The sequence below is a fragment of the Coccidioides posadasii genome, chromosome 3, assembly GCF_018416015.2.
Source record: "Coccidioides posadasii str. Silveira chromosome 3, complete sequence".
Classification (NCBI taxonomy): Eukaryota; Fungi; Ascomycota; class Eurotiomycetes; order Onygenales; family Onygenaceae; genus Coccidioides; species Coccidioides posadasii.
Window position 1 is genome coordinate 1,318,614 of NC_089409.1, and position 24,759 is coordinate 1,343,372.

Sequence of the window (24,759 nt, forward strand, 5' to 3'; positions counted from 1 at the left end):
GGCTTTTAATGAGATGGTTAGGTGGTTTATGACTGGAAGATAGGTGTCTTGAGATTGGTTCTGGTGGAATTGTGTTGGGCGGACTATGAAGGAGAATAAGACTCGGTGGTATTTCGATCTAACCCTACTTGTACTAGTGTAACTTATATTGGCGCATTCTTGACTTTTTCAGAACAAGAAACCCAAGTGCAGTGTTGCTCCCTCTATACCAATCAACAATCTTTCCATGATTATTGGGCGCATACCTAGCCGCAAACGGCTGATCTTGCTTAACTTTACTCGCGGATGGCACAAGGATTTCCTTTAAAAGCGTTGTCTGGATGAATGATTATATCTGTTAGATGGAGCAGAGTGCTCCCTATCAACCATGCCGACAGTTATCTTTAAAACCTCAAGAAGACGCCTAAGTTGAGCTACATGTATATGGGATATCTACATGAGATACGTCTGAGGGCGTCTAAAAGTTGGGTGTATGGACCTACGGTTAGACCCATAGGGTGTAGTATGGTAACATGGAAACTTTTCTACTGCATATGTTTGATTTCCTTCATGTTGCGACAATAATCCTGGTTTTCTAAGGTACTGTGGGCCGTGCTCACACGCCCCTCCGCAATCTTCAAACCATGTGGTTACACGGCGGTGCTGAGAGGTGTGGATTGTTCGAGCTTGCTTTCCTCCCACGGCTGGAAATCAAGGTCAATCATCCTAATATCTGTCTGCATCTTGCTCTTAATCAACTCTCTTACACCATCACGGATACGATCATTAGCCGAGACTAGACCTGTTAGTCTTCGCCAGCCTAAACGGTAAAGAGAAATACCGGTAACAAGCAGCCGGTCCTTAGACTGCAAAAACTGGCGAGTCACTACTCTTTCAGTATTTATGAAGCCCGGTAACTCCCAGATACGGTCATGTTCCCCCCGCGGTTTCCTCTTTTTCCTCTGCGAGTAGACCAGATAAAGGGCAATTCGTAGAATCTAACAGAGGTGAGATAGGTTTTACTGTTGGAGTAGAAGACAAGGAACTTACATAGCCATCTTGATCTTGTTTCAACAGCTCATCCATCAAGTCACGTACCCAGTCCAATTGAGCTGTCAAGGTTTATATTAGCGGATTCTTTGCCAAGATTGAACTGTTCCTACCCCTTTCATGCACCTCCCAGGCCAAAAAAATCTTGCGGCCGGGGACCTTCCATCGTTTATAGCAATCTAAGAACTCCTTGATATATGGAATATGGGCGACAATCCCAACGCCGGTGCAAATCATCAGTACACGGTCATAGCCTTGTATCCTCGGTGGCCTGCCGTAGGGCCCTTCAATCCACGTCCGCACCGTATTGCTGTGCATGTGTTCATGCAATTTCAATGTGAACCCCGCCCTCCTTCGGGCCAGCAGCGTAATCTGGGTGGCCTTACCATCACTCCCTGCCTCCTGCCAAGCCATCATGAAGGGATGAAAGGACCAGTTGCTTCCGCAATGCATCCAGATGTAGACATACTGCCCTGCCCGCAACCGAAATGGCTTCTTAGGATGGATGATAATCCTTGAGATGGAGCCTTTCATGGTTACTTGAGCATCAGCTCGCCTCAAATAAAAACAGAAGCGAAAAATTGTGCTAGCCAGCAGAACCGATAGACCGATAAGCATTAAGAACCTTGAGAATAACCTCTGGAGCCAAAGATGATAGAAAAGCATAGCCGCTGTTGCCAAAGCAGAGAGGTAGTGCGCTTTGATATATACTTCAAAGATCCACGCACGGAGTATGCTCACCAGGACAGTGCAACCTAGAAACAAGATGCTCTAGAGGAAATATTAGCCAGGGAATACTCTAAACCAACAAGGGGATATACCACAAAACCATAAAATTGAATTGAATCTTCGAGCCTAAAGTTTCGCTGATGCAAAACCACTAACACATGGGCGAGTGCCTGGAGAGAAGCCAACAGGCCAATACTGCTGTGCATCTGTTGATATAGGCGAAGCGAGAGCCCCAGAAAATCTGCAGCAAAACTCGATCGTCCGGTGAAGAGTAGAGGGACCATATTCACCATCGAAAGATGGCCGGCTCGGGAACCTATCTCCGCAATTGATTTGACCCTAACAAAGTTGCATGCGAGGGAGACAGACCAGTAGGAAACCTGCAAAAAGAGCCCATATCGTGTGATGGGAGGCGAGATGCGGGATCGACGAACGGCATTGGGATATACAAAAAGCTTGAGACACACATATGCCAGACACCCTCTAGGGAGAGTGATAAGTCGAAGAACAAGAAGCCCAAACACGCAGCCACCTAGAATCAAGATATAGAGGAGTATAAAATCCATTGTGGCCACCACTTTTGGCTGAATGCATATAGAACGGACACTTATTATATATTGTTTTCGGCCAAATCAAAAAGGAAACTTTCTGGTAACGCTTCTCCCCTGTCCAATCCATATTGATACTAAATATGGATACTACTTATATATGGATTGGACAGGGGAGAAGCGTTATCGACATTCGGCGGCTAGGTCACTCTATAATTAGCACCAGAAAGCGATTTATAAAGTCCTCTCCCACCACAGACTCATTGTTTCAAAGCAGATTTGATCCTTCTCTTCCCAGAAAATAACTGATTGCCTCGAATCCGGAAAAGAAGAAAAGAAAAGCAAAGGACCATGGCGCCCGCTCGAGACAAACAAGGCACAGTTGAATCCGAAACGAAGCGAAGAAGAACAGTATTTCGAAAATTTCGCTCGCTCTGCCGGGATTTTCAGCTCAAAGGATTGGTCATCGTCTCTGATTGTGACGGAAAGGTTTATTGCTTCAAAAATGATAAAAATTTTCCGAGTAAAGACCTTGTAGGTGGCCGCTGAATTACACCAAAAAAACTCTGCTGACTCAATCAGACGGCTCGACTGCCACTGATTACCGAAAATTATGATGATTTCGTGGCAATACCAGACGGAGGCAATGCAGAAAGAAGACGAAAATCAGCAACAAGGTTGAATGCTGCCGCAAGTGAAAGGGTGGGAAAAGCGAGTGATTTCTGGCCTCCTGTGTTCTAAACGCTTCATCCAACGCTAGTTAACTAATAATTTGGCTTCCGGGTCGGCTGGCCGCCCGGAGCCGAGTTCTAATGTATTCTGATTATTTCAACTACTCTCCCTCAAGACATATTTAGTGAAATTGTTCAAAATCTCGGCCGCCCTTCCCACAAAGTTGGCAAGATCCTCCTTAGGTCCAGCTAAAATGGCTTTCTCACCCTGCGATGTGTCCCAGAGGTCCCGTAAGAGATAGACAGCCACTCTACCCTCATTGTTTAGTCTGAGGAAACAATAACCTTTATCTGCAAGCAAGCTTACGGTACGATAAAATCTTTCCCGATCACCATCTGTGAACCTTGCAATCTGATGTTCCTTCCAGTCATAGAGGGCCAGAGAACCATTCTCGACTAGCATCCTTGCTATACTCGACGGTGACATGTCACCATCAAGCGGTTGAAATAGATGGGGCTCTGTTTCTCGGTCGCTGTAAATGGAGCTTCCTGGGTTGCTATCGACTCTTACCGGGCTATAATCTTGCAGCTGGGGCGACGGAGGCACTGATGGCGGTGGAGGATCTTGTCCTTCGACCCCGCCGCCCACCGGATATAGCGGCAAAGCGCCAAAGAATGACACGAAGATATCCCTCTGGAAAGCCAAAGATGTGAGGCATGAGGCCGTGATGGGATGATAGTTATACATCACATCAAGGTACATATACTCCCTGTCTTTCAGGTAATGTGTATCCAATGGACGGTTCCAGCGGGCAGTTTTTTCGATAGCTTCCGAGTCTGTTGTGAACACAGGAGGCCCGGCGCGATACCGCGGTTGCGCGATCACTGGGAATTGCTCGGCGAAGTGGCTTGCTAGGTTATCGAGCAGGTGCTGATTGATTTCATATAACTCCGGTGGGCGTGAGCGTCTTATGAACGCACGGGCAAGGTTCTCCAATGGATTGCCGGATCGCAGGTTTCTAATCTCAGTGGTATCAAAACCAAGTTCAAAGGCTAGCGTAGCCAGCTGATACCAGTATTCCTCGCTGCACCCTTCAATGATGGGCTTTCCTTTCCCAGAAGCTTGACGGGGGGCAACATGAGTCATGAGAGGAAAATCACGCATAACAGCGAGCACCAGCTGTGCATATCCAAGCATTCTGCTGGTGGCCTGTGTTCCGTGATATACTACCATCCCAGACTCCCTCGTTTGAACACGAATCTCCCCCGGTACCTGGTTCACTCCGGTGTAGGATCCGAAGAATGCCTCCCGCAACGAGCCGGGTGGTTTGGACGGAAGGAGACGTCGTAATGCTTTCGCGCAGGGCTCGAGGTAGAGTGTATCTTGCAGGAATGTTTTAAAGGACAAGATACGCCCATCGGTTGCAAGAAGCTGTTCAAGAATGACCCGGCGGTCTTCATCATGGCGAACCATCGAGAAAATCCGTCCTCCCTGCATCAGTTCTCGAATCTTTCCAGCATCCCGGGTGGCATGTCTTGGGGCGAGGGTCTCAAGGTGAAAGACAGTATTATGATCTAACAGGGGGAAGAGCTCTTCTTGGTCTCCGAAGATTGACGACCAACTGTCAAACATACGTTGAAGATAGTGAACATACGCCTGTGTCCTTTGGTCAGGGCATTCACGGCTTATCATTCCCCTCGTGACTTACCTCGTCACATTTTGAGTGCAACCACCGGTGGAATGCCCCAAGCTCAATACCAGGCCAAAGACCAACGAAAGGCAAAAGCCTATCAAACTCTCTGGCCATCCGGCCATGCTTCCGCTGGAAATTGTCAATATCGTCTCGGATGCTTTTGGAGAATCTGCACTTCCATCGTGCCGCCTCTTCTATCTCTCCGTTCATTTCGTGATAACGAAGCTGGCGGTAGATATCACCGTGGCAAAAACGTAGCTCATGGGAATATGCTTCACAGATTGCAGCTTTGGTTGAAGAAGGCAGGCCTGGTTTCAGGGACATCTTCCTTTTAGTGTCAATCTTGCGTGAAGCTGAGTATGACGGCTTACCACTGCTGTAAAGCTCCACTACCCACCATTGATCTGTTGGCCAGAGGACTTCCTTGGCCGCTAGCAGCCGATGCTGACCATGCAGCGCCGTCAGAGTTGCGCCATCCGGAAGTATAAGCTCACATGGCTCCCCGTCGCGCAGAAGGTCCCTCTGCCGCAGACTAGAGAGTTCAAGGCTACGGGCCAACACAGCTCTATTTACCAGAGCAGGTACATAATTCTCAGGGCGGAGCCGATAGCATCCGCTCTTGAAAACATTGGCAAGATGGGAAATGTGGCGAGTATTGATTGTTCGCGCACGAGACGTGTTCCCTTCAAACTCAAGGCAGTCAATCCTAATTTTTGCTTTTCCCAAATAGTGCTCCGCTCTATCCAGGAAATCCCGTGTATCAACATCTATGTGATCCATAATATGCAGGAGACCATTGACCCAGATGCCTTGTCAAAGAGAGATATTATCTTTCCCTTATTGAAATCACTTGATATTTTCGGCGTCTAACGATCGACAGATCTGCAGAAATGCAGGAACGCCTTATATACACATACATACATATATATATGTTTGTCCATGGCTGCGAGTGTCGACGCACGCCTATCTCAATCGTGTATAGACAGAGCTGAAGCGAATCGTCAAGGAAGGGTCTCTGCCACCATTATGTCTTCTTGCAAGCACCAAGAATGGATTCATATGGTTCGAGGCGACCACCCTGTTTTAGAGGATACGGGCCGCATGTGTCGCCTGGTGGAGGAACTGCCTCGGGCATCACAGCAGCACCTACGGCTGATACATTTCCTGGGTAGAGGTGCAAAAGATGCCGCTATTCAACAGCTATTCCCCCAGCGACACCGGGAACAAAAAGGCTCCTCAAAGGAAATTGTGCTGCAGTTGGATGACCCTACTGCTAGCGAGAATAGTCCTCTTATGTTTGCGGAGAGTAACCCTTTCTCTGCCGCGAGCTGCACAACTAATCGGAACTTCTGCCATGAGAGCAAATTACATCCTTGCTCATGGTCTGCAACCAATCACGATTTATCTGACATTATACATGCAAGGCTGCTTTTTCTTTTCTGTGATGTGATCTGCATATTTGCCGATGATTTCCCCAGCCTAGGTGCGGCAATCACCCGGGTGGAATCTTGGGCTGAGATTGGCAGTGCATCGACCCTGCCACCTGCCGTCCGTCCGATGGTTATGATTATTACCTCTGAGACAAGTGGGCCAACAGCGGACATCCTCCCAGGCGGCGCATGTATCGATGCATCCTTCTCCTCCCTGGATGTGGTTCATTTCAACATCAACCAACGATCCTCAGTTCATCAGCTGAAAGAGGAGATTCTTTGCCGGGCTGCATTGGCACATATCACACGCCAGCAATACCACTGTTTGTTTTCAGCGCTGCACCTGACTGAATTATTTCAAGATGCAATAACGCATACTTCTAACAGTACCATTGATCCATTTGATTTTGCGTTAGCAGCTCGGAAACAGCTCGAAACTCAACAGGACAAAGTGGACCATCTTTCCATTTTTTTGAAGCTCGCGATGGATAACAGACTACCTTATGATGCCATATCTTCTGTTGTTGCCTCGAGTATACTCATGGATGCATATCCAGAGAAGATGCATTGTAAGATGATTCCGGATAACTTCCCAAGAACTCAGTTCACTCTAACCTGTGATATAGACTTTGATCCCCAAGTTATTTTCGATTCATTTTATCGGCCGAGATGCACGAAAGCATTCGTTCAGTCATCTAATAGCACAGATCACACAGGCTTCCAGTGTGACGATATTCAATACCGCCTGAAAAAGTTCTTTTTCGAACTAAAGACCGGGAAGCGATCTGCCGCACAAATTCACGCTGATAACCTAGGCTCCCTCAAGGAAAACCTGAAGTTCTTCACATCAAACCAGACCTGCTTGGTCTGTCTCCTTCGAGCACCGGAGCGTGTACTCCGATGTGGACACTCAACCTGTGATGTTTGCGTTCGGACCTTCGGCCATCCGGTTGTTGGTCGCGAAGACCGTTTTGATATTAGAACTTGCACGCTCTGTGGTGGCTTGGGTCCGAATCTGATCGACCTTAAACCAAAGACGGCCGGAGTAAGAATAATTGCGATTGCCGGGGGAGGCTGCCGAGGCGTTGTACCATTAGAGACATTGGAGTCACTACAGGCCCTTCTTGGTGACTGTCTTTTGAACGAGATGTTTGACTTGGCGGTTGGGACTAGCTCCGGTATACTTCTCTGACTATCATCTACAGTTGACGACCTCTCGCTAATTTTGATATAGGAGGGCTGATTATTCTGGGGATATTTGTGTTAAAATGGAGTATTAAGCACTGCTCCACAGCATTTGAAGATCTCCTCAAGCAATGTTTTCGCCGGTCCAATGGTTCTCTCTGGCACCACGCAAGGTCTATCATGCGATGGCTTTTATTCGATGCCATGTACGATGAGAAAGTCTTAGAGGATTGCTTGCGACAAGTATTCGGCGAAGTTTGGCGGCTGTTTGGACACATACATGATACTGTTTCAAGCACTAGGGTTGCTGTATCGACAATGAAGAACGGAAACATCCCGGCATTAATGGCGAACTACAACGGCTCCTCCTTCTACACAAGAGGCCAAGGTGCATCTGAATCCATGATGGTTTACTACTTGGCTTTCTAATCCGAGTTTGATGCAGGCTACACATTGGTCCGAGCAAAACACACTGATGATGAGCCATTTCTATGGGAAGCGTGAGTTTTCATCTGTCTTGTATGTGATCGACTTCCGCTGACTCTACATTGATAAAGGGGACGCGCGACATCTGCAGCTCCAGTGTACGATGACTGCCCTTTTGTTAAGGTGTTAGACTAATAGTTGACTAGTTATTTCAAGCCACTACTTACTGCCGGAGGAACCTTCACTGATGGAGGACTCTGGGTTCCAAACCCATCTGATGTAGCGCTCCAGGAAGCAACAGAAATATGGCCAGACAATGTTGGCGCCGACATGATTCTTGTCCTCGGAACAGGTATGCCACACAAGAAGAACCAACAATATGGCCCGCAAGGGAACTCCATTACACAGCTCTGGAGATCCTTCATGGGTTATCTAGATGGAGCCAAAGCTCCAAGGAAGACTGAGTCAAACATCTTTTGGGTCGACCCTCCTGTTCCTGAACTGCCTAGGCTGGATGACTGGCGTAGCTTATCCTTTCTTCGCCGCTCTGTTCATCTTCGGCCTCATTCCAAGCAAGAGCTTGTTGAGATAACAACCAAGTTACTGGCCTCTAGCCTCTTTTTTGTGCTTGATGTGCGCCCGCAGTTCGAGGAAGGACAGTATCGCTGCTATGGCTCCATCAGGTGTCGAACAGACTGTCGTGCATTTACCAAGGCTCTTAGCAAGCTAAATCTCTTGGATATCGAGTTTGTCACAGCCCGTGAGGTGTTGACTAAGTGTGGTTTGGACAGTGATATCTGCAAGGCCTGCCACCGTTATCGTAAAAGCGTCAGTTTTTGTGTTCGACATCCAAGTGAAACAATCAGCTTATCGCTACGAACGGCCAAAAATACGTACCATAATCTGAGTGGGTTTCCTCAGAACATGAAGTGGTTTGTCCAGCAACAAGGTCTTGATGCTCACTTTGGCACTCACGGCGCTCCTAGTACTCTCAAGTGCAGCGCATGTGACCAGTGCCCCTATAAAATTTGTCTCAAGCGGAAATCAAATAAGTTGCCAAAAACAATGAGAAAGCGCACGCGGATTAGTTGACTTTCTTAAGGATATCGGTTCTATATTTTTAGGGGGCAGGTAGAGCTATTTTTTCAATAAATAGACTATATATCTTGAGAAAGAAATTTCATGGTTTGATTTAAGCAGTCTCCGAAACTCCAGAAAAGTTCCCAAGTAAACAAGAGTGAATACTAGTATAATAAAAGCCCTAGGCGGGTAAGTGGTGGAGAAGCCTGGGGAATAGTAAACTGAAAAAGTAGGAACACGCAGAGCGATTAGCTCCGCGATCACACAGCTACGCACCAGCAAGATTGGCCTCCGTGCGTACCTGCACCCCTACCCATGAATGCGAATGCGGGTACGGGCCGCAGACCGTACGGCACATCCTCCTGGAGTGCCAAAACTGGGCGGAAGAACGACACCGAATGCGGGCAGGCTATGAATAAATAAATAAAGGGTTAAAAGCCCGGGGGGGAACAAAAAGCCCGGGGGAAAAAAAGCCTGAGGGGAATAAAAAGCCTGAAGGGGGAAAAAGCCCGGGGGGGAATAAAAAGCCCGGGGGAAAAAAAGCCTCCGGGGGCGGTGGGGGGAGGGGGGGAAGCCCTACTGCATTTCTCCATTTTTGCATTTCTGCATTTCCGCATATCTGCATTATAGTTAGGGCGATATAAAACCTCTCCTATTCCTCATGGAAATAACCAACATAAACATGGAAAAAATAAAGATACCCTCGTTACCGGGTGAAGTGCCACATGAAGGGCCAAGGCGCTCACCTCGGAAGAAGAATTTCACATCCTCATATATTACCAACAGAGGTGGGACTGGTTTTCGGAGGCACCGTCCAACCGAGACAGCAGTAACCCCAGAAAAGGAGCCAATTGGGGAGATTTCAACCCAAACTGCTACCCCAGCTGCTACCTCCGAACCACAGGAAGCATCCCCTAGTGTTCCAGCATCGCCTACCGAGAAACATTCTATCAGAGAAGGAAACACTGAATCTTCCAACGCAGTTCGCGCGTCGCCTAGTACGCCCCGGCAAGATGACCAGGTGCACGCAGAAGAAACCCCTGGCACACTTCGGGAGGATAAAGGGGAACATCCTCTCAAAGAAGGTGTTTTTGAATATCCTAATTTAGATCGCTCGCCGCCTACTACGCCCCGGCAAGATGACCAGGTGCACGCAGAAGAAACCCCCGGCACACTCCGGGAGGATAAGGGGAAACGTCCTCTCAAAGAAAGAGTTTTTGACTATCCTGATTTAGATCGCGCGTCGCCTACTACGCCCCGGCAAGATGACCAGGCGCATGCAGGGGAAAGCCCCGGTACACTCCGACAGGATAAGGGGAAACATCCTCTCAAAGAAGAAGTCATTGAATATTCTAATCTTGAGCAGCCCTCAAGTGGAATAACCTTCGCGGGAAAAGGGGTCATGGACCCCACGAAGGCCATCGAAAAAATCTATGGGTTGGGGTCTTGGGAGGTTCCGCAAGCTATGCAAGCACTTTTTGCCTGGGAGTCAGATGGACATCCAGGTATAACCAACGCAGTTGCTGGCCTAATTCTTAAAATCAGAGGTCACTCCGACAGAATAAAATGTAATATCGAGAGCATTGCAGCGTGGCACGGCCTCCAGAAGGACATACTTGATCATAATGCCATTCTTGAACAGCTTGGAGCGCCGGAACAATGGAATTACTCCGTTGATCGTTTTCAGGAAACCACCGGTCTCACAATGCCTGACGATCCGAGATACTTCTTCTCCGCCAATAGTTCCAAGAAAGCTCATGAAGCTTCTCAGAATATCCACACCATTGACCTCAGAGTTGATAGTGGACGTCCACATCTCCATTGCGATGTTGTCGCGTGGGTCCAACCTTCTGCAGCTGAGTGTCAGGTGTTTGTTATTTATGAATACCAGGGAATAAAAGTAGCACAATTGGAGCCGGGCCAACGGCACTCCTTCAGCAGACATCATCTCCCCCAAATGAGATACCGTGGTGGATTAATGCCAGGAAGGGAAACCTGGCTCGCGAATCGTCCGTCACTTAACGGGATCCAACTTGTGGCTAAAGACATTAATGAAGAAAGATATTGCGTGGAGATAAAGTATCCCAACGGTCAAGTCGGTTATGAGCCATTGGCAAAACTTTACACGCTATTCCATCAGAGCCCAGCGACCATCAACCAACTGATTCGGGAGCGATACCTGAGGCAGAATCAAAGGTTTCTTGAGGCACTCGAGGCCGATGAGACTGCCAATGAAAACCTAGAAAGCTCTTTCGACCCTTTCCGCCCACAAAATCATGTCGATACTGTGTCATCACAACAGCGCCTCAAATTCGAGCCATTTCGTCCCCGAGAATTTGCAGTTACACAACGTCCTGAGATAAGAGCCGGCAAATTTCTTGACGGGAGATATCCAAGCCCACAGCGAGCCTTAATGGCTAAACCAAAGCGCAGTCAGAAGGAAGACCCAATGCCACATGAACGGTTTCAGTCAGTGGAGGACATCCTTTTACTGGAGGAAGGGAGCCCGGTCGAGCCAGCGGAGAAAGATCCAACAAGCCCGAGCCCAGACCAACGCCAGCCAGTCAGGGAGAATCAACAGCAAGTTGGTAATAGCAAGACTCCTCCTTCAAGGCATAGTCCAGCCACCGTCGAGACACCATCTCACTCAAGGCCGGCATGGAACTTTATGAACCTTTTTTCAGCCAAGAGAGGGCAATGAGTATCTCACTGATATAGAGTCTTTTGTTTTTCTGTTTGCGGGCCATCTGAATAGGGAGGGAAGCTAGAAAACCGGTTTGAGGTGGTCGAGACATGGCTTTTGAGTTGGAGGTTTTGCGCGCGATACTGTAGTACCATTAGATAATCTGTTTGTCATAGGTACTTATTAGTAGATTTAACATTGAAATCAGCTCTTAGATTCTAGTTTTACCTTCAAGTGCTCAGATAAACAGTTGCTCAAATATCACATCTAAGAAATACTGATGTATGATGGTACACCATGCTGTGAGATTCTGCCGATCTGCTGTAGTTAACTAGTTTTTAGTTAATCAACTAACTAGTTAAGTAGGTGGAGAATATAATGTGTACTAAATTATCTTGCCTTTCTTCAACTTCGGATCTTTTCTGCTACAATACGCCTTTGATAACCGAACCCAATCGCTGGCAGAAACCTTGTATTTAGTCTAGTGTACGCGTTTCCCCATCCTAGCTACCAACGCGACTCTGGTGTATACCTCTAAAAGCCAAAGGAAGATCTGGATTCAAGAGAATTACCCTTCTAGCACAAGGCCCGGATTCAGTGTGAAGAGGCAGCCGCTTTAAGGGTGCTCGTCCCTGAAGGTCAGGTGAAGCATGTGAAGGGACATGAAGGGAGCGTGATCCTTATTGGAGAGAAAATCCCCAGCCCTTCGTGTAAACCTTCCAAAAGTCCATGCCAAGACCTCAGAACTGAATTTTCAACACCACCTACCCCTGCTACCTCATATCAATCCAATGAATTCAAACCGGAAACTCTGCCCAGCAAATGCAAAGGCAACAATGATCTGAGAAAACTTGACTCAGGGAGATATTTGACTGTGTGGCTCGTCCAAAATACAAAGTGAGTGTCCTCCGTCCATCAATTGTACAACTACTCATAAGCACATCCAGAGAGCGCAACTTCAGGGCATTAAAGACTTTGAGCACAGAGTGTTACAGAGGGCTAAAGAATACCTATAACTGCGAGATACTTGAGCACCTGCAAGATGCGGATCCTTCACACCCAGGCTACACTTACATCTCAACATTGGTCGATTCGTTCGAACATCATATTCCCAGTTCCCGAGATCCAAGAGTATGAATCGCTTTCGGAGCTACTCATGGCGCTTAAGGCTCGTCGGTCTCTCTACTTTGATGGGAAAATACTATATAGAGATGTCTCGGATAAGTGACCCTAATAGGGTTGGCGGTAGGTCAGGCATGCTCATCGATGTCGACCTTGCCAAGGTCGGCAACGGGCGCAGCGGCGCATGACACCAAACAGGCACCATGGAATACATGGGCATTGAGGTTATACTCAATGTGGACCACACCTATCGTCATGATCTTGAGTCTTTCTTACATTCTTCAACCACTCAACACTATGTTGATGGTTGCGGAATCTTCGATATCTTTTTCTGAGGTACTGGAGAAATCAGGACCAATCGCAGAATCATTCATTCAGCCGGTAATCGTAAAACTGATCTAGTCTAGGTTAGCACCTACGGATGAGATGATCATGACTCTGGGTAGCGGTAATTGATTAGATTTCCTTTGATGAATATTTTCAAGAGAGCGTGACTGATTTTGAGACATTATTTACTTCTAGAAACATAGTTATCAATCATTTTCCCTTCACAAGGCTTTTTCCGTTGCAACCTCCTATACCTCAATGAGCAAACAACATATGGTTTTCCCTTTTTCCTGAGCAAACATACCGCACAGTTTTATTGCCAGTTCCCTGCCCTTGATCAGTCTGCGGAAGGTGCACTGGTGCATATAATGACATCTCACCTGTCAACAATGTTTGGTTCACAGGGTCTGTGAGTTCTCTGATACACAGTGCACCAGGCCACAACAATACTTTTTTCATGACAACAAGTATAGATTACTCTCTTATAGTCACACATGATGCGAGTGTCAGCAGAGGTTTGGGATGCAGGATTTAATAGAGGCAGCAAAAAAAGCTCCACGCAATAGTAACTAGTAAGTGTCCAAATATTGTACTAAGGCAGGCTGGAAATCTAAATGAACTGTACACTGTGAACACATACTCTCAGAGAATACCAATGAAAAGCATATCACTCTTAGTCCCGAGATTTTTTTGTTCTTCGGCTTCAACAAGCGGTAGCTAATATCAGAAGCCAGAATAGGGACCAAAAAATGGTAATAATGGCAGCGAAAGCGCCTATGCAATAGAGGGGTAACCGGCGGGTGTGTCTGAGCATTGCACCTAGGCAGGCTGGAAATCTGATGACACTTGGTGCCAGCCTGCTTTATATATCTGAGTGCATGTCTGAGTGTGATTCAGGCACCCGGGAACTTTGAGATAGGAAGAGCTGTATGGAAGGATAAACACCTGGAGTTACTTGACATATGAAGCAATCTGCTCAAAATGGAAGTTCTCTAGAGCCCAGAATGAACAAAACTATCCTCTCATATTACTTCGAGACCCATGGACCTAGCGCCCGTACCTAGTCCCATCATGCCATTCTATCAGAGATCACTTCTAGTTGTGCACAGAGGTCTAGGAACCGGTTTTTCACTAACTCAGTTGAAGTGATTCAGAAAAATGAGCCAGTGTCTGGAGCCCTCAAAAGCATGACCACGCGGAAGCTGAAAAAGCTCCAGCCCTCTGTTCTTCCAAACAGGCTGGGAATGGAAATTTAAGCAAGCTCTTCAACTGTGGGCGTATTCTCAAATACAATAAAATCTTCCCGACAAGCCTCAAGGAGACGCATACTTAATAGAGACCTCGCCGGTACCTCATAGAAAGGGAAAGATTTGGGCAGGTAACATGAGGTGAGGGCGTCGACCGGACAGCTATACCAGAACGCGTTGAGGGTGACTTCAAATATCCCAGGCTTTTCTTGGGGTTGCTTTTCCGAATATTCCAAGACACCAGACATATTAATGCTCCAATTTATCGCATGCTGGAAAAGGCAGCTCTCTTCAACTGAACATACAAAGTGTTGCGCGGAGATAACAGCGTTGTATGTCGCAATGGTTCTATGACATTGTGAGTGGGGAACTAATGGAGGAAGGAGGTAACTGACATCCAAGCCCGATGTCCTATTCGAGGGCCATTGACAAATGGCCAAACGTTTCTATTCTCTGATCAGCCAAAATGTCAGAATGATGAGAGACAATGTCTTACATATCAATTGGAATTACAACAATGCATTTAGGGGGCATATATCTTAGAACTCCCATCACAATGGTTGCAGCATTATCATTATGCTTGAAGCCCTCTAGCCTGCACATCGCATTCTCAAAGTGATAAGTTTGACGCGGAACATGTTGGCGCTTTTCAGCAGGGCTCCCGATAGACGCTTGGGTACAGATGCACCACTCTGCTTCCCTGGACTGCGGCGCAAGAGGAGCAACGTAAGTTGAGTGGCGGAACAGATAATGGCACTTCAGAGCAAGCACAGTGTTCTGTGCCTCAAAAGCTTTGTGATTCATGATCGTTCATGCGTTAGGAACAAGCATGAGGAGAGAGCCAGAAACTTAGTGAGACAGAGTGGGAAGAGGGGCTTAATATGCATGAAGTGACCTGGGGTGAGCAAGTTGCAGGCCAGGACATGTGAGCAAACATTTGTTTTGGAAGGACTGATATTTTCAACATCCTCAACTCAAGACAAAGATAAACCTGGAAAAGATCATATAAAAACAATCACATATTTCATTCCGACACCCGCAAGCTTCAGGAATGAATTTATCCTGAAGCTCCACGATATGAAACAAAAATTGACAGGTATCATCAAAATGGGCATGGCATAGATTAGCTGAATCGCCTGCTTGCCCACAGGCTCATCACACCGGAATAAAGATGGCATTATGGTCTGCTGCAGTGATAAAAGAGCACCTGTGAAAACTAAACCAGTATTGCGTCGCTTAATATCTTCCCTCCGGCTGAGTTATCTCATGTATGTTAAGTCCACATTTGTGACATAGATGCTCCAATGCTCTTTTATATTCTCCCACACGGCCAAGGGTTGCCAAATTTACTTGTCGAAGATGCTCTGACACTCTTTTGTATTCTTCCACCTGGCCAAGAATTGTTGAATTCACTTGTCGAACGTGCCCCGCGTCTTCAATGGCCTTTTGGAGTGCTTGATGCAAGATTTTGTTGGACTGATGCACACTTTGTGTTTGATTTTGCAGCATCAGGAATTTCTGATTAATCATCTCGGCTCTTTTCTTCAACTCAGCCACTTTGTCTTCAAGAAACTGCCTGGTGTCGGTTTCACATTGAAGTTTGCCAGAAAGTCTGTTGATGGTATCTTCAAGAGTTTTAATCTTCCTGTAGTATAGCCACTCAAGACATTTGATTGCCTCTTTGTGTTCTTCTCCTGTGACCAAAATATCTGTCTCGGGTTCAAGGCTGAGTTCAGGTGCGGAAGCCCGCCGTCTATGTGATAACACTGTTCCCAAGTAGGGAAATTGGCGTTCCTGGTTCATTGAATGGGTATGAAGATAAGAGGCCCGGCCCAGTAGCTGATTTCTCAGAAAAGGTCAGCCATGTTTCATCAAAATCAACATACAAAATAAGCAAAGTCATGGATCATCAGGGATCTTACCTGTTCGTGATATGAGATGCTAGCAGTGATTGCCAGGAGCAAGGAAATTGTTAATATAAGTGCCGCGACAACCTTCAATCGTCTTGGTTTGCAATGCTTTTCCTTGGGGGAAGGTCATGATCTTTATATGCATGAAGTGACCTAGGTTCCCCTCCAGTGGTCACCTTTACATGGTATTTGTGAGCAAGTTGCAGGCCAGAAAGGACTGATATTTCAACATCTTCAAACTCAAGATTGAACTGCGAAATTCAATCTACAAGAGATCACATAAAAACAATCACGTATTTCGTTCTGACGCCCGCAAGCTTCAGGAATGAATTTATTGAGCGGCGCAGCTCAATTACAGGTACACCATGTATTTCACTGCGAGCCAAACAGACAAACGCTGAGGGAAGAAAGGAAGCGCCTTTTTACATTTTCATCATCATACCAAACCCGCCCACTCCATTCATTAAGATTTTGTCGATGTCAACTCTGTCGATGGCACAGAGGGTATCAAAACGTGTGGGGATTTTGAGTCGCATTGACAATCGCTAAGCACAGAGTTTTCATTCCCCAGGGCTGCTGTCAATTGTTTGACAAGTCCTTTTAAGTGTACTTCATATTTCTGATGTGCAGGTATGAATGGTATCCCTCCCTCTCTATAAGACTGATAAAGGTCCTTGCAGTCGAGAAGATGATATAAAGAAAGTCGGTCTTCTTGCTTGGTGGCCGACAAAGCCTGTAGGACAGCTGTGAGGCTCTGGAAACTATGTTGGTTCCGCAAACACTTTGCCTATTAGCGTAGGGAAGATACATGGGCTTGACAAATACACTTACGCTTGCGAGTTCCTAAAAGCGGTCAACGGAGTTGGGTCACGCCCGGATGCAGTCTTCAGCTTCTCTACATCGCTCCTGCAAGAATAAACTGCGGTCGGAAGCCGTCATTGAAGCCGAAAAGTTGGAGATGCACACCAAGCCAGGAACCAGCTGGAAGCTGGTGTCAAATGTTTCTCCTATCTTGCCGTATTTCATATATCTGTTGTGCCGGAGGGATAGAACTGAAAGTTGGCAAAGTAGATTTTCAAGCAGGTATCTTGAGAGTTGACAAAAGAGCTGGGCGAGAGGGGAAACGATAAAGTCAACGAGTGGCAGGCAAAGAGTCTCTGGGTCTTCCCGTGATCGTCTGGCATGTTGTACGGTATTCTGAGCGAGTGGGTTGCTTGACAGACACTGATTAGAAGGTCAACCGGAGGTTTTCATAAATGTCAAGGAGGCTCTTGCTTACCGTTCATCACAGTCGCTGATGGACAGGCGCTCCTCACGGAGCCATGTATGTATCGTATCAATGCCATAAGCCGATCCAAGAGAAGTTCCACTGCGGGTGTTTGATAGGCAAGAGCTTTCCGCACCCACTCCCAGAAATTTATTTGTTGAAAGGCGGACCAACATTTCTTGGAAATGTCATCAGCCAACACAGATATGTCACGTTGAAATGTGACTTTAGTCGAGAAATAGCTTTCGGCGCGCGCGGGCATGCATCTGACTGTGCCCAGCCCCAAACGGGTCAGCGCAGTGACGAGAGCTGTTCAACTGATGCATGATCATCAACCTCAATAGAGGACACCCCGACATGAGATGAACCAAGCGACGACTCTCGATCACGGTTGGGGAGTTGCTGGGGTTTGGGGATGCCGGTATTATCGTAGGCGCCTTGAGGCATCTGGAAGGCCTTGTGTAGTCCATGGCTGGATAGAGCAGTTGAGTTCCAGGGACATATGGCCGCCTTTATAATGTTCAAAAGCAGCCTCGAACCGTGACTGCGGGCAGTGACGGAGAGAAGCTGGTAGCTTGGAGGCCCGACTAGGAAAGACAGACTAAGCCAGCGCTGAGGATAGCCAGCAGGATATCACAAACAGAGCGTATCCATCCTTGATCTTCCTCTCAAACTTCATTAGCATGGTCTTTGAATCCTGAGGGTAGCCCATTCGCGCCATCTCTCTGGAGAACCATTTTTTGGGGACGCAGCTACCAAGTAAATTCTGATTCAGGTGAAGCGGTTCCCTGAAGGGAGCAGGTTGAGCAATTTACTAGTCAAAAGCCGCGCTTGCTGTATGTGTAAGACACATCAGAATTGTGATTACAAGTAGTCCATGCGATACTCAGTTGACATCTATTCATAACGACACGAGCAACCAATTCTCTGAGGTGTCAGCAGAGCAAGCGCCAAGATTTGACAAGCTTTTTATATTCAACCAAACGCCCTCTTCCAACACTCGGGCCCCCACAACAGCATAGAGTGCTTTCAGCTTCGTATAGCATTGAAAGAGAGCGCAGATACTTCGGCCGGGAAATTGAGCATCAAATTTCTTGCCCTTTTCAAGAAGAAGGTTGACATAGCCTTTTGGGTAAGAGATCTTGGAACGAAGCGGCCGGCCTCTCTTCAGACTCTGATAATGTTTTATGAGACTCTGGAAACTTCGGCCGCGAAACTGTTGTTCAAGCTCCTGGCCCATCCACAGAAGCTTGGCTTTGTCTCTTGCAGTCCAAATTGGTGAAGAGCAGCTATGCTGCCTCTTATGAGCAGATGCCTTGTGGGCAATAAGGCCATACAAGTTGTAAAACTTGGCATGGCAGCGCTGCCCAGTCAATTTATCGATTTCCTCGCAGGGGATCATGCTTTTCTTGACTTTTCTGCCCTTACGGCTGCCCGTTTCCATAACCCCAGGCTCAGGGGTTTCTTTATCCTCCGGGCGGGTTCCAGAGTTTGCGTGGAGTGGAACACCATTAGGAAGGAGGGTAGGCCATTTATCCATCGGTTTGCTTGCAGCCTATAGAGTGTGAGAAGGGTCCAGTTCTTGTTGCGCTACGAAGCATACCAGGGTGTCTGGCTCGCCCAGGAATCTCTCCTGCAGTCCATCCGCGAAGTGAGTGTCTTTTTGCTGAACAGGTTCCGGATCTGGTGGAAGATCAAACACTCGATAATTCTGTCTGGACTTAAGGCAGTCACGAACATCCCACACACTTTTGGGCGGGGCTCCAGTGACCTGCTATACTCACCTGTCTCAGAGAAGAAGGAGGAAGAAGGGGCCAGCGTGTGTAAAGATGAAGGAGCGGAAACATCTGGAAGCAAACTTGAAACTTATATATGGAATCGAAATGTAGCTAGGATATATTGATCCAGTAACCGCGGCCCAACTTTCATGTCCCAGGCCCGCCCAGATTTTTCATATGCCTCTTTCGCGCCCCGTGATTTCAAGCCCTGTTGGAGTCTCAGCTTCAAGAACAATGGCTAGTCTCATTTATCTTTAGCCTCTCTATATATGCCTCCAGTCCAATAACATGGTAGCGCATGTGGGGATGCGGTAGCGAATCTATCACAAAGCCAGAGGTGATACCAAGGACGGTCGTGCATGCTTTTGGGGCGGGTAGAATTCTTGGCTCTGCCAACGTTGGCAGAGCCAAGGCTGTGTCAGGTGGTGTGGATCCTGAGGACCACAAGCTGCGGAGATTTTGAAATTATCTCCTCCACAACTCAAACACCAGAATGTATGACCAAGTCCAGGTCAAGTCGGCTGTCAATGTTCTTCAAGAAGCGCCCGACAATATTCTTTTGGAGTTGCGATGCGAAGTCTTGACTGTGATTGCAAGCCTGAGGAAAAAACTCACCATTCCTTCGGATGAGTGCTGTGGTATTCTCGACAAACTACTAGCAAAAGTTGGGACGATTGAAAAGCTCAAGAAACAAGGTGTTGTCGAAAGCATCGGTCCAATACGCCCTTCGCCTCAGGACATCCGCTTTTGGCATGTTTCTACAGTGCAGCGTTCAGTGAAGGACTCAACCTCTCTCCTTCATGCACTTTTTGCTTATCGTTCCTTAGCATTCGAATTTGAACAATATCTGAAGAACAATGGTCTCCAGTCCCGAGTAGAAGAGCTGGCTAACAACTTGAAACTCTCTGAAAACAGAACAAATGGTCACATGAATAATTTTTTAAGGCAAAATGGAATGGAGGATAGGACCTATCGAAACGCGATCAGTCTCGGCATCAAGATACTTGTTCTTGAAACAATATTCGGAAGTTCCGGTATCTCTCTACTGGTAGCTTTTGTGTTCGGAAAATTCTCGAACTTGAATTACAAACTATTGGAGAATATCATCTCTTTTTTGAGGGATGAAAACAGTGCCTATTCGGCTCTCGGGGTCCTTGCTAAGTCACTTTCGGAGTTTGTGGATGACGGGCAAAAGCATTATGATGGTATGTTTTGAACTTTAACTCGCGATAGACTCTATCAGTAGAGGTGAGCAGGATGAAGACACCTCCGAAGCTGGACTGGCGCATGAAGCATCTGAGGTCAATGATTCCGCCAGTCCGCCAAATCCTACAGGTTGGACCTCAACAGCAGGCCCCCGCGGAGATCATAACCACCAAAGCCAGCCTTTTCCACCTGTGCCATTGAACACGCAAGAAGGAGTAAATGATGCTGCCGATTCAAGTACGCCTGCAAGTACAAATGTGCCTCACGACAGCCCACTCCCACTTGAAGTACTGGCTTTTGCCGCTGTTGAAACAGACTTGTGCCAGCGGGATAGAGCCAACAAGAGGCCTTCTGAGGAGGCTCGTTGTGATGATGGTGGTCGAAACTTAAGACGAAGGTTGTCGGAACCACAAGAAGGTAGATGCTTGCTAGAGTAATAGTGAGGGGAGGTACTAATTGATAAATTAGATGAGAATAACTCCCAGGAGCCAATGGGATTATGTAATTCAACAGTTCAAGGTGATAACCTCAGTCATGATGAAGATATTTACTTGCTGAAACTCCAGCTAGGTATTCAATCGCTTATTTCAAAGCCATCGACTACAATTGTTCAGGGGCCGTCGCCAGATTATACAACCATGGCTCGAACGTCACAGACCAATGTGATTCACAACATCCATGACCCAGTTCTATTTGCAGGTCCAGGATCTGATGAATCTCAACCTGATGAACAACTTGAGCACTATGCACCGGAAGAATTTGTTGACTCTTTCAACGGTAAGACTATCAATACAATGATGATAGAAATTCGCTAAATAAGACCTTTAACAGAGAATGGAGTTGCCATGCCTACACCCACAATGTATCTCTTCAACTGGGAGGAGGAGTCCCTATATACTCCATTTATGTTTGATTGGAACCCTCTTGAGACGGACCAATGCCCCCCGAATCCGGCTCCAGCAGCATCAGACAGTACCAGTGAGGTGTAATATAAACAGGTTCTTCGATTCGAATGAGGGTAGCAACCTTCACAGAAACACTTTTATCCTCAGCTCTTGCTTTGATTTTCGGGACTGAATCTTTTTCCAGGCCAACTGGTAAGGCATTATAAGGGTAGACCGTGCTTTCGAACCGGATGGGGCCTGTTATGTGCCATATACGGAATTTAGAATAGGAGCTGCCCTTTAATACTGTTAGCCCATAGGATTGTGATTTGCATGGAATCAGTTACCATTTTGTTAAGCACCGGCTCTGTTTTAGTCCTTAGACCTGCATCGACGCACATTCTCAAGCCTTGCCCACTCTCTTGAAATAGTGCTTCTCGCTGCAGCCATTCAAATAAAGCCTTGCACTCCTCTTGTATGTGCAGACAAAGTGTTTCCTGTAGATTTTTGGAGCCCATTTTTAAGGCAGTCCCGCAGTGGTGTGTTTCTTAAGGCAGCGAAATACTAGATGAGGGTTTAGAAGCGGGGTATTTCGCCTCCGCCCCTCGATGGATAATTAAGTTTTCCGCAATCGACTGTTCCTTGTGACTGAAAACAGTTCGCGGTGCTTGGCGGAAATTGCCCTGGACTTAATCTTCAACTCTCACTGTCCTTCACCCATCCACCCTCTTCGCTTCTCCTTTACAGGCCAGCCTCACCATTGCCATCATGCATTCTTTGAGAGCCTTATCAACTATTCCTCACTCTGGTAAGGTAGTGATCTCCAGCCTAATGACAACAATTTCCTCACACGCTGGCTAGATTCACACTCCTGGGATATGTATTTTCAGTATCATCCAGAAGCATTGGTATGATTAATATGGCTCTACCATAAGGCAAGCGAAACAGGAGTCATGGTGGTTGCTCCTTCTTTGGATGTTTCTCACTACGATCATCAAATTCTTAGGATATTTCAGGCGAAATCCATCCAATATTGCCTTGATACCAATTTCCGTTGTTTTCTGAATCTCCTGCAAGTCCACTCCCCACAATGTGGTTCCTTCATCTGAGTAATGGGGTTTGGGGCATGACGCGAGGCTTTCCTTCCTCTCATGGTCATTTATGAAGACCTAGATAGCGATAGAAACATCATTGCGAGGCTAGGTGGGCTTTCACTAATGAATATATTTCAACATGGACTTTTGGCGAATGTATATGTAAGTGAGGATTAAGACCGTTTCTTGGGTCCCCTATTCAGCTTAATATAAAGGCTTGATCTGCCACCTCCCTCAAAATGCTTTAAAACATGGAGAGTGTTAGCGAACTGGAGAAAAGCAATACAGTACTGAAGAAAACTCCGCAACGGTAAAGTAACTGACCAAGATTCCTCAGAGATATTCCGCTAACATAACCCCGAAGCAAACAAGATGGACCCCTCCCAGCAACTGAACCCAGAGCGGCGGTGGATACGAAAAAGAGCAAGTACCCAGGCGCTTCGAGAAGATAAGGAGCCCAACAAACGCGAACGATCCGATCAGGCTGAGGAAGAGTTGTCTTTGAGGGAAGTGCTGGACAAAACGCGGCGGAGAGAGGATGCGAACTATGCGAATTACATTCAGCGACTCCCTCGGCAGGTTCGCAGAGGCTATTGCTGCAGGTGTGAAGAAGAAACACGAAATAACGGTGAATGTAATGTGTGTGGACATGAATTAGTCTCATGTGCGGAGTGCCTATACCAGGCCACGAAGAAAAGAGAGGATGCGAAATTGAAAAGTTTAGGTGAAACTGAGCAGGGATTGAAACAGAGCATGTAGCGACCCGGGCACATCCATGAAGCAATTATAGCCACCTAACAACAGTTGGGCCCAGAGATCCAAAACCGGGCTATTCTAAATCAAGCGTGAAGGATGATGGTTTTCAAATCTAACATTAAGGACCAAAATTGGTGTCAGTATTGGTTTTATCAGATAATAGGGGTTTGATTGAGTAGACCTTGTAATACCATCATTGTTCGCCTTTGCATTTTGTACACCTGGTGAGCTCTTCTCATCTGCTGCAGTGATGCTGCAAGTGGCGGGATAGCTTCGAGCGATTATACTGTTTGTCGCATGCTGGGCAGAGAGTAAAAGCTGAAAAGAAAAGTAAGAACCCCACAGACTTACATTGCGTATACACTACGCACGAAGACGTCTGCCGTGGTGATGGTGTAGATGCGCCTTGAATGCCATCACACTCAGCGGAATATGCGTTATGCCTCGCACCCGGCACACCACGCAAGGTTTTTGGCCGGAATTATACGCGTTCAGCTCGTCGCGGTGGATGGTTGGCGCAAGAACATTGGTTCCAAAATGTGTTGTTGTCGGGCCACCGCTTCGTCCTTTGCGGGCGGCATGTTCCCTGCGGCTCTGGACGGGGGTCCATAGCATTATGGATGCGCATCGACGCTCGAAGATCGCTTTCTCAGATAGCCTAGCGGTAGGTCGACAGGTCAGCTCTACGATTTGTCGCCGCTCCGGGATCTGCAATTCTGGGGGAGGCGGCGGCTTAAGTTCCGTAGGCTGCGGCGCGCCGGGACATTGGATCTGGCGGTTGAAACGCCACTTCCGCCGGTGTTTGTGTCATCCTAACTAAGCTTCAAGTGTAAATGTAGGATCCACACTGTTGAGATTCAACATCTGTAAGAATTCTTTAAATTTTGGTTTCGCAAGTGGCTTCGTCAAGCCGTCTTCTGGATTCTCCGTTCCTGGTATATGGTAGAGTTTCACCCTTTCCTCTTTGAGAAGCTCCTTCACGAAGAACCAACGCGTATCCATCCACCTGGTGGCCGGTGTGTATGTCGGCTTGTGAGCTAGTGCTATAGCGTTCGCACTATCCGTATATATAGGAATCGGAGCTTTTGCTGGAAGATCGAGATCTTGTAAGAGCTTCTGAATCCAGAGTGCTTCCTTCACGGCAGAATCAAGAGCGCAAAATTCTGCTACTGTGCTTGACGGCGCGACGATCTTTTGGCGTTTTGAGCTCCATGCGATGGGAGTTCCCATATAAAATAATACGTATGCTTCTGTTGAGCGTCCTTCCTTGCAGTCTTGGTGACTAGCATCCACATAGACTTGTAATTCTGGGATTCCAGGCTTCGGGGTGCCTCCGAGGGTTAGGCTTAGCATGGGAGATCCTTTCAAATAACGCAGTATTCGTTTGCTATATCCTAGGTGCTCTAGTGTTGGCTTCGTAGCGAATTGTTGGAGTTTGTTGACGGCCAATGTAATATCAGGGCGGCTCTTTATCGAGAGCCAATTGAGAGCTCCAAGAAGCTGTTGCAGCCAGTTCACAATGCTTTCAGCAACTACTGAACTAGGCTCAGGCTCCTGTGTAAGCCGTACTCCTTCTGCCATAGGGGTGGTCTGGATTGTTGAGCCACTCATGTAGAATTTGGCAAGAACCTTTTGAACATATGATCCTTGGGAGAGGTAGATTATTCGCTTCGTACGATCTCGTTCAATTTTG

General features: G+C 47.1%; 8 protein-coding genes across 8 annotated transcripts; 4 read left to right on the forward strand and 4 right to left on the reverse strand.

Moving 5' to 3' along the window:
* Window positions 1-629: 629 nt before the first annotated feature.
* On the reverse strand, window positions 630-1,446 carry D8B26_005374 (uncharacterized protein; the record flags this gene model as incomplete). Its single annotated transcript, XM_066124820.1, has 3 exons — window positions 630-977; window positions 1,030-1,091; window positions 1,143-1,446. 3 exons carry the CDS (start codon window positions 1,444-1,446, stop codon window positions 630-632), a joined length of 714 nt encoding a protein of 237 aa, XP_065980901.1.
* Window positions 1,447-2,657: 1,211 nt separating this feature from the next.
* D8B26_005375 (uncharacterized protein) lies at window positions 2,658-3,047 on the forward strand (the record flags this gene model as incomplete). Its single annotated transcript, XM_066124821.1, has 2 exons — window positions 2,658-2,840; window positions 2,889-3,047. 2 exons carry the CDS (start codon window positions 2,658-2,660, stop codon window positions 3,045-3,047), a joined length of 342 nt encoding a protein of 113 aa, XP_065980902.1.
* Window positions 3,048-3,134: 87 nt separating this feature from the next.
* D8B26_005376 (uncharacterized protein) lies at window positions 3,135-4,995 on the reverse strand (the record flags this gene model as incomplete). The annotated part of the gene is made up of 2 exons (XM_066124822.1): window positions 3,135-4,634; window positions 4,687-4,995. The coding sequence occupies 2 exons, from the start codon at window positions 4,993-4,995 to the stop codon at window positions 3,135-3,137; spliced, it is 1,809 nt and encodes a 602-aa protein (XP_065980903.1).
* Window positions 4,996-5,697: 702 nt separating this feature from the next.
* D8B26_005377 (uncharacterized protein) lies at window positions 5,698-8,804 on the forward strand (the record flags this gene model as incomplete). The annotated part of the gene is made up of 5 exons (XM_066124823.1): window positions 5,698-7,279; window positions 7,336-7,674; window positions 7,732-7,786; window positions 7,844-7,870; window positions 7,919-8,804. 5 exons carry the CDS (start codon window positions 5,698-5,700, stop codon window positions 8,802-8,804), a joined length of 2,889 nt encoding a protein of 962 aa, XP_065980904.1.
* Window positions 8,805-9,474: 670 nt separating this feature from the next.
* D8B26_005378 (uncharacterized protein) lies at window positions 9,475-11,493 on the forward strand (the record flags this gene model as incomplete). Its single annotated transcript, XM_066124824.1, has 1 exon — window positions 9,475-11,493. The coding sequence occupies one exon, from the start codon at window positions 9,475-9,477 to the stop codon at window positions 11,491-11,493; it is 2,019 nt and encodes a 672-aa protein (XP_065980905.1).
* Window positions 11,494-14,176: 2,683 nt separating this feature from the next.
* On the reverse strand, window positions 14,177-14,975 carry D8B26_005379 (uncharacterized protein; the record flags this gene model as incomplete). The annotated part of the gene is made up of 2 exons (XM_066124825.1): window positions 14,177-14,519; window positions 14,668-14,975. 2 exons carry the CDS (start codon window positions 14,973-14,975, stop codon window positions 14,177-14,179), a joined length of 651 nt encoding a protein of 216 aa, XP_065980906.1.
* A 3,274-nt stretch (window positions 14,976-18,249) lies between these two features.
* Window positions 18,250-19,195, reverse strand: D8B26_005380 (uncharacterized protein; the record flags this gene model as incomplete). Its single annotated transcript, XM_066124826.1, is given in 3 exon segments — window positions 18,250-18,903; window positions 18,952-19,119; window positions 19,133-19,195. The coding sequence occupies 3 exon segments, from the start codon at window positions 19,193-19,195 to the stop codon at window positions 18,250-18,252; spliced, it is 885 nt and encodes a 294-aa protein (XP_065980907.1).
* Window positions 19,196-19,619: 424 nt separating this feature from the next.
* On the forward strand, window positions 19,620-21,321 carry D8B26_005381 (uncharacterized protein; the record flags this gene model as incomplete). The annotated part of the gene is made up of 4 exons (XM_066124827.1): window positions 19,620-20,331; window positions 20,390-20,749; window positions 20,801-21,109; window positions 21,164-21,321. 4 exons carry the CDS (start codon window positions 19,620-19,622, stop codon window positions 21,319-21,321), a joined length of 1,539 nt encoding a protein of 512 aa, XP_065980908.1.
* Window positions 21,322-24,759: the final 3,438 nt, after the last annotated feature.